We start from the raw sequence: 18,206 nt of genomic DNA, 5'->3' as shown, positions 1-18,206 counted from the left end.
TCCATAATTGACGTAAATCAAGTAACCTCCCGCCAAACACATCGCCATTCGATCTGCACCCGTCAATTGTATGCAGGAGGAAGGCTCGGACACAGGCATGTAAAAAAAAAAAAAAAAAAAAAAGAAGCCAATCACCACTTCGAAATTCTGTTCCACGCGCTAGGATTGGCTAGGTTGCCGCCAAAGCTCGAATACTATTTCTCTTTACACATTACCATGCGCACCTAAATACTTCCAGATTATGTTCCGCTGTTGGATTGGTAGTCGTGCGACCCGGAAGTACTGAGATGATGGACAAATGACGTCCGTTAAACAGAATAACAAGAGACAACGGATATTTGGCTGAATATGTGAACAGTCCGTGTAGGTAACGGACAGGTGATCCCCATATTTGGTATGTGTTCCTCGTTTTTAACTAAAATGCTTGAGTTGGAAGGTTCTAGGTTCGGAAGAAATTGTTCCTGTAAATCACAAATGCATGTTTCCTTGTTCCTGCTCCTTTGTCACATAATGTAATTCTGAGTAATCGACCCCAAAAGTTCTTCTCTGTGATGAAAGCAGGGGATGTTACGCATTTCCACGTACAGTGTAGTTATATTTAATTGAATGTGGTCACTGCGTTTACAGCATGGAAACGATCTGTCCTGCCCTCGAATGAATCTAGTTTGGTTTATGTTGCCTTCCGTGCGATTTGTGTAGACTGATGGAGACTGTTACTACTTGTGTGGTTTGTTCGCTTTCTCCTCTCATTCACGAGAAAGTAGGAATACGTTATCTCTCTGGTTAGTATTCCAGGCTTATTCGTGCGGCATAACGGTGCTGAAAAAACGCAAACGTCCTGAACATTTATAAAATAAAATAAAGAAGTAACAACCTCCCATTATTCATTACATGCGCTTCATGATAAATATATAAGATTAAAGTAGAACTGGCACCTCGGGGTTACAGTTCATGTTCTGCAACTTTCATCACAAGTGGAGGTCTGCGATAAAATCACTAAATTACATCTTCCGAACTTGACCCTGAAGCGTATTCATTCCTGTTGTATCTAGTTGAATGGGGGAAAGATAGTGTGCTTCTAATAAATGTAGTCAAGTCAAGAGAGAAAATGGCTCTTTTCTGAGATCTCAGCACCATGCAAATACACTCCTATTTTTTTGCCTGTAAACCTGTTGTCTTGTTTTTCGAAGGTGTAAGCTGTAGACCAAGCCATAGAACATCTGACCGCCAGAGCAGCAGTCCTCGTGTCAGTCAGTCCACCCAATGACTCCTACTGTACCAACAAGCAACTGCAACAGCTTGTAGTACCTTTGTCTACTGCCAACGAATCTCAACTGGAGCGCTGCATCCCCTCGTACTGTAGCCGTTATCCCTACCTGCAGCAGCTACAACAGGTTGGTACAGACCAAGTGAACCAGAGCACAGTCTTGCGGGTGAGTGTAAGGCAAACTGTCTGCCTCATTCTGAACTGGCATATTAACGTTTTATGTTAGAAAAACATAATATGTTCTGTCTTCTGATTCGCCTCCTCTTACACGTTTGAAGTGGCCACAGTTCAGCTGTAGGGATTAGGAGTAGGTGAAGAGGTGGTTGGGGCATCGTTCTGCATTTCTCAGCCGATGTAGTTAAGGCAATTTAACGCCTCTTCTCCCCACTTCCTTCAAATACTTTTTAGTGGGAGCCGTTGTTCATACAACCAAAACTAGTTCAGCAGCTGGAGCATATGTGGCATACATTCAAGTTCATATTGTTCCTGGGAAATGTCAGACTCTGACAGCGTTGAACCGAATACCACTGAGTTACGTAATTGTACTCCACCTACTTAAAACACCATGGCTCTTTTCAGTTGTTTTTCCTTCTTCACTAGTAATGTGAAACCAGTGTTTGCCTTAGTTTGCTTATTGAAGTATGAAAATCTTTATTGCATGATTAATTAAAATCGTTGCACAAAATTACAATAAAAGGAAAAAAAACATAAAATACAAAAAACTGTTAATCAGAATAACCCCACATAAAACCCATGTGTGTGTATAAATCGCATGGCCTCCTAAATAAATTCATTAAAATACTGATAGAATAATCAAATTGTGTAACCTCCTAAAGTTCTACTGTAACATGAAGTAAGCTTCCATTGTCACTCCATGCACGAGCACTTTCTGGTTATTGGATGTCACTCCCTGCACGAGCACTTTCTGGTTATTGGATCATTTGCATAATACCGTGTCTAACGTTCCGCGAGGCCCACTAATTAGCCCGTTTTTGGGGATAAAAGTACAAGATAATACATTCCATGTACTTGGTAGCGTGCCTGGTCCTTAGTAAGTAAACTTACAAGGTGACGCGTTTAGGCTGATTAACATTTTGGATCTCATGGAGTATCCTAGCCATGTAGTGACTAATGATATTGAAATGCACTATAACCAGTCAATAATGACTAAGTGAATCATTTAGACATTAGAAAATTAGATCAACTTTTCATGAATAACCACAACTCAATATACGTTTAAACAATTTTATTTCCCTATTAATTACAATACTTGTGTATCGGTTAATTCAAACGTCATTCAATCAGCTCAGAATTAGTTTATTAGCAACCACCAATAACGTGATCTAATCAGAACTTGAGAAAACATATGCTCGAATGCTTCAGCTTAAGCCAACAAAGATGAATATATCAACATTAATAGGAGAGCTCAGCAATCAGTTCGTCAATCATTTGTCACTGTCAACATCACTCAAAGGAACCCTACCTAACCCCGATTAGCATCAGCATGTGGGACTTCATGCGAAAACAATGTAGAAACGTGAATTTGGAAAACATCTAGCTAGAAGAAAAACTATAAAACAGCACAGTTAGAGAGGATGTAGCGCAGCGGTCGAAGGAACCGCCTCGGGAGCTAGAGATTGGGGTTCGATCCCCAACGACATGGCTACATCCTGTGATTCTGGGCAAATCACTTATTCTCCCTGTGCCCATGGACATCCCCTTGAAACCCTCACGGGTGAAAAGCTGCACTATATAAATTTACATTTACATTTCACATTTGGTACCTAGAAGAAAAGGCACAAAGTTAATCAGTCACATTGTCATAGCTACCTATCCATGGAATGGATCAGCAACAAAGTCAGTCTTCGTCTTTAGGTCATCAATCGATCAGCAACGCATCAGGCTCTCAAGCGTATAAGCCCAATTACACACCACAGCCCCATGCAGTGAGGAATCTAAATTCTGTATTGAGTTAAGTTTCGCTATGATGCACATGGTGAAGCGATGATTTGCCTCTCCCTGTTTATAATGCTATACACGTACACACACACATTTTCTTTGTAAACCTGAATCGTAGCCCTAGAAGCGACATGTGTAAAACATTCCTGGTCGATAACACATAGCATACTGGGCTTTGGTTTAAAATAAACCTACATTATTTGCTGTGACTTATCCGCTGCAATAAAGGACCCCTGCATCACCAAAAAAGTGTTTTTACCTCTGTGACGGATGAGGCATGAGAAGATCTGTAATAATAACATGTTTTTGTTTCTAGCAGTGGCTCGGAGAAGCAAGACTTTTACCCGTGGACTTTTTTTGTTGAGGTACTGCATTTTACATTCTCGTGGGGCTCACACTTAACTTTTTTTTCTGCAGTCTTAACAGTATCTTAGCAGACTGTTCCAGACAGCATATTGATCACTGCTTTATCACATATTTTGAGTGAGCTTTGGATGTTCCTCTCTGCCCTACTTGGGTGGCTCTCCTGTCTTTCAGTTCTCTGCTCCTAAGTAATTGGCTTTCACCCATATTCATGTGTTTGTCTTACTCCTGGAGCATTTATCTTAATATTCATAATAAACTAAGTTTGAGACAATGTCCGTTAGCCCATAAATATCAAATCAATACGTTACATTAAAATACTGTTAAAAGTAGAAATGTTAATTCATTATAACATCTATGGATAGGTATCACTTATTACAGGCATGACGTATTTTTAAACCACTAAAATCTAGCGAATGCACTAGTTAGACCCAAATGTTACATCTCAAACAGGAAAAATGTTGCCCTCGAGTTCACCATTATATTCTATTTTAAAAGGACTGGTTTAAAAATTTTATGACGTAAATAAAAAAAAAAAAATGTAGTCCACCATGTATGTATGGTCGCTAGATAGATATTTAACCCACAACTACATAACCAGTCTGATTTATTTAAAGATACTATCATGTTGGTGAGATTGGAGCGGGTGCAAACATTCTAAACCTTAAAATCGTATAACTCATTGCATGGATCAGCAACTTGTGCAGATAAAGAAAGGAGATATTTGATTCCCAAGGTTCGCAAATATCAACTGCAGAGGCCTTTATTGTCTTAAAAACTCCAGATCTTCTCTCCTGACCCTCATCCCTGACCGCTCAAATTCATTCTTTGATAGGGCGGTGGGGTAAGCAATACTTTAATTGTTTATGTGCAATATCTTTGCCATATGTTACAGCAGCTGTTTAACCTCTCTGGCCTAATCTAAATCGCTTCTTTGTTTAATCTCTGCATGAGGATGCTTCTTTTGGCTGCTCCGTGAGCAATCGGCCACGATTCCATCCTTAATGCCTGGCTCATAACACATTTTGGCAGGTAGAACGGATTCTTTAGGCACAAAGCTCCATCTTTTCCCAACCTCAGTACACTCTCAAGCCCAGGACCTCCACTCCTTACAAAAAAGGTCGGGAAACCCTAGCCTCCGCATCTAGAACTGCGTAAAGTGAGGGGCCACCATAATCACTTTTTAATTTTTTCCAAGTCACCAGTGGTTGAGAAGGCTTTATATTTCAGCGTATCAATCTGCAAACACTGGGAGAGAGATTTTCTAAAAAATAATCCCCAAACACTTGTATTCTAATACTTCCCCAACTTGAGTATTCCCAATAGCCCATACCCGCAATGCTTTTTTTTTTTTTTTTTTGGTCAAATGCCATAATTTTAGTCTTATCAAAATCTATTACCAGATCATTGTTTCTACAATACCTCAAAGACCTATATTTTTTTTTAAAGGCCAATTTAAATGTTGTCTAAGAAGAACAAATCATCTGCACAGAGTAGGCAAGGGATGTGAGAGCATCCCATTTGTTGGTGAAAACAACCCTGCAGGCTGTAAGGTTTTAAGCAGATCGGATAAATACAGCTGAAGAGCATTGGAGCCAGCACACATATTCTCCATACTTTTTTTTTCTTCTTCTTGAGAAGCTTCCCACTTTTTGTCCACTATTACTCTTGTCCAGTTATTGGTGTAGAGTTCTCTCAAGAATCTCGATAGATCTTCTGGGATTCCCATAGTTTTTAATCTCATCCACAAGTTTTCACGGTTTACTAGGTTGAACGCTGATCTAAAATCAACAAAACAAGCATACAGGGCTTCCCAAACTTAAGTTGACTTGCAGGCATTTGTCCATGGACCAAAACAGTGATAAATGGTGCACTGACCTTCTTTGAAGCCCTTTTTTTCTGTTGGAGTCAAGTTTCCCCCTCTTTATTCCATAGTTTTAGACTACGTAATAGTATTTTTCCATATATCTTCTTCCCCACATCCATAAGACTAATCAGTCTATTATTTTCTGGGACGGGGGGGGTCACCATTTTTGTGTATGGTTCTGAGAATAGTCCCTTTCCAGTTTAATGGGTTAACGCATGTAGACGTAGAGTCTTTATATGTCTGAGGAATTTTGATCACGAATACTGATTTGGTTTTATTACTATTGCCGGCACAATATCTGGCCATGCAGATCGAGTGAGCCTGTTTCTACCTTCACTTTTCTCCTTTCCCTTGCTACTTACTAAACCTAACCAACCTCCAAAGCTTTTGAGTTTCGTTTTCTAAACTATCAGACTTCATTTCCTTCCACTCTTGGGGCATATAGGTTTCACTCTGCTTTTTGATTGTTTGAGGTTATCTAACTTCAGCAATAAAAATAACTATTTTTGTTTAAAAAAAAAAAACAACACATTTTTTGCATGTTTCTCTAGCATTGCTCATTTCTGTATGTGTCCCTCTTTCTCTGTTCGTCTTTCTCCCAGTCACCTTTGATATTTATTTCCCCCGCACACAATGCCTCCATATTGGCAGTGCCTCACTTTCTCCCTCAGCCTTCTATGGGAACCCTGAGCACGCTGCCCTCCCTTGCTGCTGTTAGCTTTGCGAATGCTTGTAAAATTGCGTTCAATCACTGGAAAAGCCAATAGGTGGATGCCATCTTGGAGTGTTCATTTGTATATTTCCAAGATGTCCACACCCTTATGTATCTCGATGCAACATGGGTACATCTTTGTATGGTATAACAACATTATATTGTGCAAAAACCTTGCTTTATCGCTGCGTTCACTGCAGTTTTAAATGAATTGGCAAAGTGAGACATACTGGCTTTGCCAATGCTCGTTTTAGATTGTTGCAGCATGTAATTGTAATTACATTTACATAGTGCTTACTACCCATGATAAGGCATTGAAGCTTTTTATGTTTGGCCTGCATGCTGCTCCAGAACCCAAGGTTAGTGGTTATTCCAGTGTTGTTAAGTATTCTTTATGTGGATCAATCTTATTTATTCACATAAACCATTCCATGCATTCACTTTAGTTTTTTTGTGGTACTTTGGAGTAACGGCGGGTTTAGGAGAGATAATTAAGGCGGCAGTGCAGGTATGTGAGTTAATATAGCTGGTTGGGGGTTAATAGTCACTAGAGGCAATTAGGCATTGTTAGTTTACATGGGCCTGCCTTTCAGAGAACACGAGGTTGTGATGTTTAAAATTAGTGGGAAAATTGCAAAATTACATTAAAAATAAAGGCACACGTGCTCAGAGAAGGTTGTGCTCAGTGAGAGGAGGCATAAGAAGGGTGGAAGTAAGAAGAGGGCCTGTTGAAAGGGAAAAAAAAAACCAACAATCAGAAATTTTGAGTAAAGGTCAGGTTTTGTCCTGGATTTTAGAAATTCAGCAGTTGCTTTTTGAGAGAGCACGCAATTTGAGCAGGTAAGACTGTGGAAATAAATATTATTTGCATGTCCCCATGCTCCCATTCAATGAATCTGTGTTTGTTGAATGAGCTCATCATCCAGAGGGGTATCCAGGCTCTGGGGTACAATGAGCCTTAGTCGAAGAGCAAGGTCTTTAGTTCCCTACTGAAGTCAGCAAAAGGGGGTGAGGTGTGTCCTTCCAGGGCTTGGCAGCGTGGTTGGAGAAAGTACAACCTCATTGCGGCTCTGCTAGATGCAGGGGATGTGTGCGAAGGATGGAGATCAGAGTTGTCTGGTAGGCTGGTGGAAGGTCAGGCGGTGGTTGAGGTATGAGGTTCTGCTGTTGTGGAGGGCCTTGTAGACATGGGTGAGGAGCTTGAACTGGCATCTCTTCTGGGCTGGGAGGTTTCTGAGGTGGGGGTTATACTGGCCCGTTTGGGGAGGTCGAGGAGAAGTCTGGCTGTGGTGTTCTGTACAGTCTGAAGTTGTTTGAGGAGGTGGGTGTTTTTTTTTTTTCAGCGTAGAGTGCATTTCTGTAGTCCAGTTGTCTGGTGATGAGTGTGGAAGCAGGAGGAGGCTACTGCATTGGCCTGGTGTTTCATGAAGAGTTGGTTGTCCAGGGTGATGCCGATGTTGTGGGTGTGGTTGGTGGGGGTTGGGGAAGGACCGAATGCTGGTGGCCCACAAGGTGTCCTCCCATGGGCAGGTGTTGTTTCCAAAGATGAGAACCTTGGTCGTGTCTGTGTTGAGTTTCAGGCAGTTGGCTCTCAATTCAGTCAGTGATATTGGTCATGGCATTCTGGAAATTGCGTCTGGTAGTGGCAGTGTCTTCCGTGAGGGAGAAGATGAGTTGGGTGTTGCCTGCATATGAGATGTTCATTCGGTGGGTGTGGGCTGTGTTGGCCAACGGGGTCATGTCGGCATTGAAGATGGTGCAGCTGAGGGGCAATTTCTGGAGGACTTCGCAGATTATGTTTTTGGGTTTGGAAGGAAAAGGAGGAAGGTGGATTCTTTGTGTGCATCCTGTGAGGAAGAAGGAGGTACACTTGAGGGTGATTCCTGTGATGCCAATGTGGTGGAGTCTGGCGATGAGGGTGTGGTGCGATACGGTGCTGAAGGCCGCTGAGAGGTTGAGGAGGATCAGGGCAGCTGACTAATCAAGGATGGCTCTGCTGTCAGTTGTGGTCTCGGTGCTATGGTTTGAGCAGAAACCTTACTGGGCGTGGTCGAATGGCGGTCATAATTGTAGGAAGATGGATCTGTATATCCTATACCAAAATGAGGTATGGTGTGTACAGAGTCCAGGGGTTCCCCAGAGGCTAAAGTAGTTAATATTAATGCTCTCTTTTGTGGTAGTGTGGTCAAGCAGTTGGGCTTTTCAGAGGGTAGTGAGTGCAAAGCATTTGTTGTACACACACAGTCTACAAATGAGGGACACAGTCCAGGGGTGTGGAATTTAATATCTACATGTCCATGGGACAGGTTGCTCCTTAAATCTACGTGTCCTGTAAAAAAAATCTACCTGTCCCTTTGGTGCCATGTAGTGCGACAACAAATTATGGCAGCAATCTCATTACATAGGATCCCTGATAATAGCCTCTCTGACTATGCAAAGGCTACTACTGTAGTAGGGTTTGAATACTTGCAATTTCAGTCTCTAATGTAGCAATATCCTTATTATGCCACCTTTCTGCAGATCTACATACTGGGACTGGAGGAAGCAGTAAGCAATAGTTCCAGGGCTAGAATGCCTTTGCATGTTTTAAGGATTTTCACCAGCTCTTCTTTAATCTTTTACCATGAGAGAGGATGCAAATTTACTCCTGACAATGGCAGTAGTAGAAGTTCTTCCAGGGTTGGGGGAAAAACGGTTGAAGGGAAAGTGAACTTGTAAACGCTCAACAGATTTTCACATGAGCAAATCTACACATGCATATATGCTTGTGCTAAAATACAGTTCACAAATATTTTCTAGCAGTAAGATTTCCTTGTCTACCTCTGTGAATTCATGAAAGCCACTAATTCAAAGACATATATAGTTGCTGCACTTTTGTGACTTTCTTTAAGAGTTGCGTCCCTAATTAGGTCTGGGGTTAACAGAGATATTTTGTTTTTATTAAACTTGTTTCTCTATCTATCGGCTGGCTTTACTATGAGTGATTGCATTCTGCTCTTTCACAAGGAGCATATTGGCACACAAAGTAGTTTTGTTTAGTGCAAGGAACTACTGTGGCAATCAGTGGCGTAAAGAAACTGGAACCCCCACCCCAACAAAGAACACGGAGGGTTCCCCCCTCCCCTAACTCACTCATGGCAGGTGCTGTGCTGAGGGGATCCCCTGGAGGGGTGCTGCAGGGCCTTTGTAACGCCACTGGTGGCAATATGTGCTTTTTAGGACAAAAAACGTTTTGTTTTTTTTGGCCAGTATTTGTTGCAATGGTGAGGGCCTGGCAGCTCCCACAACAACAGTGTGTTACAAAACCCATGTCAAAACAAGACACAAACCAAAAGTTCACAAATAATGTGAGATTGGTTGGCTTTGCCAGTGCTTGTTTATTTTCGTGCTTCCCATAACCTTGTTGAGAATTGTTTCACTAATTTTCTATTGGGAATATTTTTTGAAAATACTAGCATTTATTAACACATTTTTCTAAATGATGCTTCAAAGAAATGGCATCCAAAATTTCATAGTAGAGAAGCCTATTTTTTCCTACTTGCATTTTTTCTGAACATTTTATTTTAAAAGCAAAGAATCATCCCTCTTGCCTAGAAGCTTCTGCAAACATTTGCATTTAATCAGAGCATTCTGGGAGCATTATACTTAGCTTCATATAATTAAACTGCTGAAACGTATACACTCTTTTTTTTTTTTTTTTTTTTTTTTTTTTGTGGAACCACTGTCATTAGTGCAGTGTGACCTTAAAACGTTTACTTACAGCGCTCACCCTACTAATGAAATCTTTTTAATAATGAACAATAAATACAAGTTCGGACAGCATTAACATATGGACACACATAATACCTCAACTGCAGACAGTTCCCTTCCCTGTAAACTGGAAGCCAAAGGGTTTGTGCTACAGGGGTTTGGGCCTACTTGTCACAAGGACAAAATAAACATGACAAATTGTTGCCCGTGACCACATACAATATGTCCTGAGCATCAGGCTGTAGGAATTCCACGTCCCTGCACTCAATGACTAGCTCCAGGCCGGTAGATTTTATTTAGCGAAACTATATTTTGTTACTTTATTACTAGAACCAGAAGGTCTTTGTTTGCAGGTAAGTACTATTGTAAATAGGTATCAAGCATATGTATCAAATGTACTTTGTTTGGTTTTTGCAGATGAAGCAGTTTACAAGTACATAACACTTTTCAGTTTCAAAAGTTGACAGTGCAAATTTTCATAGGAGTTAATAGATTCCTGGGGGGCAGTGTTAGCACGGTTAACAGGAAAGTACACAACTTAAGATTCCAGTCTTCTGGGGCTGGGATGGCAGCAGGTCAAAGTTTGGGTTGACTCCAAAAGTGCACCACCAGCAACACGGGGCTGGCTTGATGCAGAGGTCAAAGTTGCTGTGGGCCTGCAATGGAATCCTGGGGCTGCTCGGTAGAGAGCAGATTGCAGATAAGTACTTGTGGTTTCAGGACACAGGCCTGGGGGTTTAGGACAGCATGTTTTGGCCAGTGGATCTTCGTTGGATCCAGTCACGGTCGGGGGGTCCTCCGGATTCATACTGCAGGGGTTGTGTTGGTCAGGAAGGGTCAACCCAGGGTGGACTCTAGGCTGGAATTGCCTGGAGACCTTCTCTGGACCGGTGGGCCACCTGGACTCGGGTTGTGGGTGTTTTGTGCAGAGCCGGCAAGGCTCAAGGATCTGGGGCGGTTCTGGAGTCCTTTTTGGAGGATTCTTCTGGAAAGGGCCGCTGTCCTCTGGAAATCTTGGTGCTCTGCAGGCAGTCCTGGGGCTTTGTTGAGGTTCCTGGACTTCCCGGATGCGTCACTGCACTTAAAATGTCTAAGAATGGACTTGGACACTGCAGGGGCATATTGCTCATGCAGCTATGCCCTCACCTGGGGTATAGTGCACCCTGCCTTAGGGCTGTAAGGCCTGCTAGCGCGGTGTCTTACCTATGCCACAGTAAGTGGTTTGTGGGCATGGTACCCTGAAAGGTCTGCCATGTCGACTTTATCTGCCCACCAGACACACACAGTCTGCAATGGCAGTGTGTATGTGTTAGGTGAGGGGCCCTCACAATACATGCTGCAGCCCTTAGGAACCCTCCCTGGTCTCAGAGCCCTTGGTACCACTGGTACCTTCTACAAGGGTCTCAGCTGTGTACCAGGGATGTGCAGATTGTGGAAACAATGGTACAGTTCAGGGAAGAAACACTGGTGCTTAGACCTGGTTAGCAGAATCCCAACACACACACAGTCACTTTAGCATCAGGTATAAGGCACAAAGTGGGAGGGGAGGTACTGCGAACAAGGGGCCAGTTTCCTACAATTATAATTGTGGTGATGGGCATGGTGAGAGGGGTCCAGTCGGTGAGGTGGCTGTGGGAGTTGTGGGTGAAAGTGAAAAAAATGGTTGAGGTTGGAGGGCTTCTGGTTGAAGTTGCTGTAGATGTCTGCTATCTTGTTGTTGAAGTGGTCTGACGGAGTCGCAGGGGGCTGGGGTGGGGCGAATTGTGGTCTAGGTGGCAGAAAGGTGAGGGAATTCTTTGATGATGCTGAAGAATTATTTTGTGTGGTTAATGCTTAACTCTAAATGGCTGGTTAGGGCATCCTTTATGGCTTCCTTGGCGTGTTGGTCATTGCTGAGGACCACTTTTAAAGGTGCTGTGGTTTGAGGGGGGGGCATCTTGTTGGAGTGCCTTCGTCTTTCTAGTCGTTTGCATTCACGTTTGATGACCTGGAGTTCAAGGGTGAACCAGCTGGCGTATTTGGTGGGTCTCCAACATTAGTGTTTTTCTGTGACCAGACATAAAATTATGTGATTTGGCATAATGGTATTATTTAGGGTATTTTATGCAACTTGAAATGTGGGCAATTATGCTAAATTACACCAGTGTAATAACAATTTTACGCATGTCGATTAAGCATGTATTCTGCATATGTGCCATTGAGATATACAATGCCTTAATCCAGAAGTTCGATAAGCCTGTCAAATCAATATGTGGTACCTCTAAACCAAGATTAAAAATGAACAAATTATACACACACACCACAACATGTGGGCTGTGTGTGACACACATGGGAACATACTACGTAGCTAATCAATTTTCCCAGCACACTTACTATAGCCCCTAAATTGAAGAGCCACCCTCTTGGACTACACGTTCTGTTTATTGCAGAACGTGCTTTCCAATTTAATAAATGTCAACTTGCTGCAGTGACTGTAAATATAAATTGTAAGTTTCACCATTCCACTTTGCAGCGTTCGAGAGGATGAGAGACATTCTTAATTATTTTTGTAATCAGTAACTTATCTCCTGCAGTGTGTGGGCAGTGTAGTGTTTGGCATTTGTAAAATCCGTTTAGGTTGAGCCTACCAGACTGTGCAAGCTGTTGCGTTTCAAATAACTATTGTGTGCTTTTCCCCTTGTAGCTTTGCATAGTATGTTGCTTTTCCATTCCTGCACTCTCCAGTTGCTTACCCTGCCTATTTCTCCACTGCCCCCTCGGGAGGAGTGAGGGGGCCCAGCAGCAATTTGCCAAAGTGTTTTTTCACTATTCTGCTTTTCATTTTTTATGTCAAATTTACCAGTCCATCTTAGATTGGGGAAAAGTGGCATTTTGTAGGCTCGCATGGGTACTGCTTCATATGTGTGCACACATCACATGTCTGCAGTGCTGCAGCCTTATTGTTGCACTTTTTTATATATATTTAACATTTTGGTCATTCACAAATTCACCAAAAGGCATTGGCAAAGCCAGTAAGTCCCAATGACAAGACCCTTTGGCTTTGCCAGTGCTAGTCTTAACATTCTAACACAACTTGCCAGGTAGTATTTGCATGTTGAAAGTGAGGTAGATTGTAAGTGTGGTGGTAGGTGATAGAAAAAATGTTTTCTATGTGCACTGTATTTAATTATTAAGATTGAAGGTAATGCTTTGGAGGTACCTTTGTGTTCTTCTGATTACTAGACAGATGAATAGCCTTCTCTAGTATGATGAACATATGCTCTATTGTAGTCCATACTGTTCTTAGTTCATGTCAAAATACTGTGGGTATACAAATAGTCATGTTTTATGACATTTCTTAGAGAGTTGTCACTATTCACTTACTGTAAGAAAAAAAAACATTTTTTCCCCCCGGAATTGCCTATTTACGTGTATTTGAACCTTGGTGTTTACACAATATATTGACTGTAAACTGCAGGGTACCTGGTGCTGGAAACTTTCTCAGCATTGAAAATGGCTGATCCTTTTAATGAATAGTCTTTTGTCCTACCTTAACCATAGAAACAATAAATGATGCACTATGCTTAAAAATTGGAAATCCCATAAAAACAGGATCTGGTAAGTAATAAAGAGATTAAGGACCAATTATACCATGGTCTGTGCCAAACCCCCTATAAATGGGTGTGCCCTTGCCCAGTTAATCTCTTGAGTAGGTTCCAGGTGCTGTTGGTAGACGCACCTCTGTTTCTTGTGTGCCGATTTCTTTCTGTGGTAAGTGGCAAGTACCCACCATCACCAGTACAATGTCAAGATATTTTCCACGTGCATCTATCTCCAAAAAGACTGGCAGGCCTTTTGACCTATCAGATTTGTTACTATGTGCAGCTTTGTGGTTTTTGCAGGCTAGAAACTATAGTATATGTTGAACATAAGAAGGCTGGTGCTTTTATCAGGGCTTTGAATTGATATTGGTAGATTCACTCTACAATCACACAAAACTGTAAAATCTCACAATGCAGATTAGTTTCTTCAATGAGACCTTTGAAGTTACGCCTAAAACAGAAAGCCATCAGACTGAGCGTGGTCTCTTGTAGTTGAAATAAATCCCTCTGTATTAAATGTACTTGGAAGTTCTTTATTTAGATTTGTTATGAAGCAACACTCTGAGCCTTATTACAAGTCTGGCGGACCGCCAGACTCGTGGTGGTGGTGGTCATACTGCAGCACTCCAGCCGGTCCAACTGCCACATTTAGACCCTGGCGGTTGATGTATCTGGCGGGCTGATGGTGGTCGGACTTGTGGTCAGCCACAGTGGTGCTGAACTTAGCGCCACTGTGCTGAACAGGACTCCTGTTTCCTCCAGCCTTTCATGATTTGGACCCCGCCATGGAAAGGCTAGCAGAAACCCAGTGCTGGGTGCCACAGTGGTCCCCTGCCAGCACCCTCGGAAAGCACATTGTCTGCTGTGGCCAACTGTGCATTCCCAGGACCTCTGTGCGATGGCATTGGCCTCTGCATTATTATGAGCCGAGACCAATGCTGCCTCATGGTTTCCACTGGGCTGACCGGCAGAAACCTCAGTTTTCTCAGGTTTCCGCTGGTCAGCCCAGTGTAAACCTTCTAATTGGGCCCGCGGGGAGACTGCCAACTTTGCGGCAGTCTCCTCTTCGCAGGGCTGAGGGGTCGACGGTTCGACCAGCAACCTCATAATGAGGCCCTTATTTGTTAAAGCATGATGAATGTATTATTTAATGTGGGTTGTAATGTAAGAAGTGAAGTTTGTTGTTGCGATTGGTTGAACTGCAAGTATCGTGTCTTATGAATGCATTTTATTGTTTCCACATCATTTTTCAAACAGTTTTTGTCATCATTGGTATGATGCTGGTAGAAAAATATTTTGATATCTTGCAATGTATACATTTCATTACTTCCCCTCGCTACCTAGAACAAGCCAAATACAGTGGTAGCTAAGGCACGTTGTTGACAACTGAAAGTACTGGGACACAGTATGTTGTCCAGCAACCAACGACTGTCGCAGGACCCCAAGAAAATACCTTATGTCACTGGCACACATTTTATAGCTCATAATCCGGGCTACGGGAGTTATGCGGCACGGAAGGACTAAGTTATTTCAAAAGGTTGACTAAATCATTAAAAAAGAATAAGGCAAATTGTGCTGAGCGATTGCGTCTCAATTTGTGGCAGTATTAAGTATTTTGCCCTTTATTACATTACACTACACTATCTGGCTGAAGACTTCACCTAGGTATCCGTTTAAAAACTATTTAGAGCGATCCACAATTAAAATGGCTTGTAAGCCTTTCCAAAGGGCTTTCCTTTAAGTTGCAACAGGCGTGGAAGTTTTTTTAGTAACTTGTTATCTGTTTGAGATAGACTTTATTTTTTTATTTTGTTTTATTTTTTAATCTTCAAATTATTCAGTAGATGGTCATTGTATGACAAAGGTCGGTGAAGCCATGATTATGCAGAAAAAGCAGCAGCTGAATAATTCCAGTGATTATGATATGATACAAAAGTTTGATATAGGACTAGGTTTATTCTCTTTTAAGGATATGTAGATTGATACAGCGACTTTTGTGTTTCTTGATTACACCATAAAGTATTGCTGTTGCTTGCTTTTTTTTTTTTATTTTTTTATTGGTAGAGTATATTTCTGTGTATGCTTTGGTAACGAGTCCTTTTTTTTTTTTTTTTTTTTGTGAAGCGATGTGCTTACGTTCCGCAACTAATAAGCATCTTTTCATCAAGAGACAAAGTCTTGTAAAATATATTTTTTTTATTGTTATTTTATTTTGAATGCAGCTTGCATGACACACTGTATTTGAATTTCCATTACTGTGCATAAAACACAGTCGTTCTTAGGAAGAGATATAGTTTTGTTAGACTTTACAATATACAGTTGTCTTCATAACTTTCCGTTTCTTTATCAGGATGTGATGTCAGTGGTGGTATTGGCAGGGAGGCGGAGTTTAAACCACTTCGATGGATGCAGACAGTGATGTTGCACTGGACATTTTAATCACCAATGTGGTCTGTGTGTTCAGAACAAGATGTCATTTAAATCTGCGGAAGATTGCACTGGAGGGTGTCAATGTCATCTACAAGAATAATGTTGGTGTAAGTACTGGGGGTACCATTAACTTAGAGATTATCATTTGTTAATAAGGGTTTCAGTTTGGTGCCTCTGCTTAAATTTTAAGAAAACCTTACATTGCGTGTTCTTGCAGAATGTGTCAGAAGATAATGCTTTACTACAGTTTATTAATCTCCTGTGATATGGATGAGAGTTTTATCTTACTATAACTGTTGATTAATGTTTTTTTAACTTTTTTAAAAATTTTTATCAAGTATGTAATTTTTGGATTGTTGCGGTTTTATGCTTTGATGGTTATTTATGACGACAATGCTTGTGTTGATAATCTCCTGTGTATTTTCCCAGGAAAATATATATTTTATAACTACTATTCATATTTTGTGTGAGGAATATGAGGATAGCATTAGTGCAGGTGGGTAATTTTATTGCCAATTGTATAGCGCACATTCTGTCATTGTTATGGTCTTTTAGCACTTTTGGCTTCAAGAATACCCAGAGTTATTTAGGATCCTTTTTTTTTTTTTTTTTTTTTTTTTTTTTTTTTTTTTATAACTGTTTCAGTATTTTATGCGAGTGCATCCTCCTTTCATTCTGGCCATTGTGTTAACTGGTGTTGATTAATTTAAAAGACTTCAGATAATGTCTCTGCTCACAATCTTCACTACAGTCTCTTAGTACTTGTTGTATTGTGAGTAATTTTTGGGAGCCCCCTCGCCCCTCCCCAAAAGCATTGTAATTTCATTGTAACTCTGGGTCCTTCATGCATGGATATATCTCTGCTATGACTTGCCCTCAAATTCTATTGGGCTTGGACTCCTGAGGAAGAGGGTACCAGGCATGTATGGGTTTTCTTTGGGGTCAGAGAGCCCACCGGCAATAAATATATCACTGCAGTATATGTCGGAAAGAAGCAGTTTAGGTACTGTCTTAGAGATCAATCCGGGCTGCATTGAAATATACCGCAACCATATATCGGCATTTTCTAAGGCTTCTCTTAATTCCTGAACTCCCTTACCCCGATTTGCTGGCTCAGACAGCGCACTGGACAGGAACTTTGTTAGATTTGTATCTTATGATTTTATTTTGGTAATTCTTTCCAGTCACCCCACACAGACGCACATCCTGCAAAAACTGGGCCCTAATATTTGTTTCTCTGGGTCACCTGAGCATGGGGATACCTGAAATATGACTTTGTATCGGCTCAGTGCCCACGTGCAGTAACATAGGGCAGCACACTTTGCAATTTGAAAAACAGATGCAAGCTAACTTTCTGTTTTGAGTGGCTCCCCCTAAGACTGGACCTGGGTCTAAATAGTATTAAGGATACAGCATACTTAAGACCACTTCTGTACTGGGTCAGATTATGGAAAACGGATGAACTCGAACCATTCAGGTCAGCAGTTAAAGAACTATTGCCACCTTGCTATGGATGGGAAAAAGTACGGTGGCTTAGGGAGATGAAAGTGGCTTGGGTTAAACTGAATTTATCCCATTATTGGGAGAATCCCGAGACGATTCCTGGTAACGCTAAACGCCTGATCAAAGACCGCTATTGGGAAAAGATCCATGAGGAATCTCTCGGCTCAATTGGGTTAGGTCGGTTGACAGCAGAGTTTCTGCTGGTTAAGCACGAACCTCTGCCTGAAAGCTTCCTGGACCTCCCTATCCCAGCCCGTGCTCGCTCCTTATTACTTCAGTTCAGATATGGAACATTGGCAGTCAACAGCTTCACGGCTTGCTGGTCGACCAATAGTTCTTTATCTGACAAATGCATAAACTGCCATCTATGCAAGGAAACTTCTGAGCATGTCCTATTTTTCTGTCCTCTGTACAAATGCCCTCGCGGGAAGTGGATAATCCCTCTGTGCAAAACACTGCCAACACAAAACTGTAACAGTGTATATAGAATATGCAAATATGACACTTCCATGCTGATAGTGAGTTCTGTTTCTAAATATTTGGCAGCAGCATGGAAAATCCGCAGTAGGATCACTACAGATCTTAATCCACCGGTCAAAGAACGGTCTAGAAGTTAGCGAACTAGCACCCTGTTATATTAGTCTGGGATTTTAAATAAAACGATCAGTGCGACCTATCGAGGATATAAGACTGTAGCCCCGAGCATGCTGTCTAGCGGGCTACCCCAATTGAAGTGACTTATAGCTCCTCAGCATATATAATCTTATAAATCGC

General features: G+C 41.6%; 1 protein-coding gene across 5 annotated transcripts in view; it reads left to right on the top strand.

The window, feature by feature from the left end:
- The first annotated feature begins 245 nt into the window (after positions 1–245).
- The window catches only part of TBPL1 (TATA-box binding protein like 1), a 219,964-nt gene continuing 202,003 nt past the window's right edge, over positions 246–18,206 (top strand). Inside the window, exons 1-4 of one of the 5 annotated variants that reach the window (XM_069234885.1) lie at positions 246–394; positions 1,191–1,394; positions 3,546–3,591; positions 15,850–16,036. In XM_069234885.1, the coding sequence (XP_069090986.1) occupies positions 15,902–16,036 (135 nt within the window). In that variant the 5' untranslated portion in view covers positions 246–394; positions 1,191–1,394; positions 3,546–3,591; positions 15,850–15,901. Of the gene's footprint in view, positions 395–1,190; positions 1,434–3,542; positions 3,592–15,849; positions 16,037–18,206 lie in introns of all 5 variants that reach the window. The other 4 variants (XM_069234884.1, XM_069234882.1, XM_069234883.1 and 1 more) reach the window with 4 other exon arrangements.

The sequence above is a fragment of the Pleurodeles waltl genome, chromosome 5 (assembly GCF_031143425.1).
Source record: "Pleurodeles waltl isolate 20211129_DDA chromosome 5, aPleWal1.hap1.20221129, whole genome shotgun sequence".
NCBI lineage: Eukaryota > Metazoa > Chordata > Amphibia > Caudata > Salamandridae > Pleurodeles > Pleurodeles waltl.
This window is presented reverse-complemented; position numbering and strand designations above follow the sequence as displayed.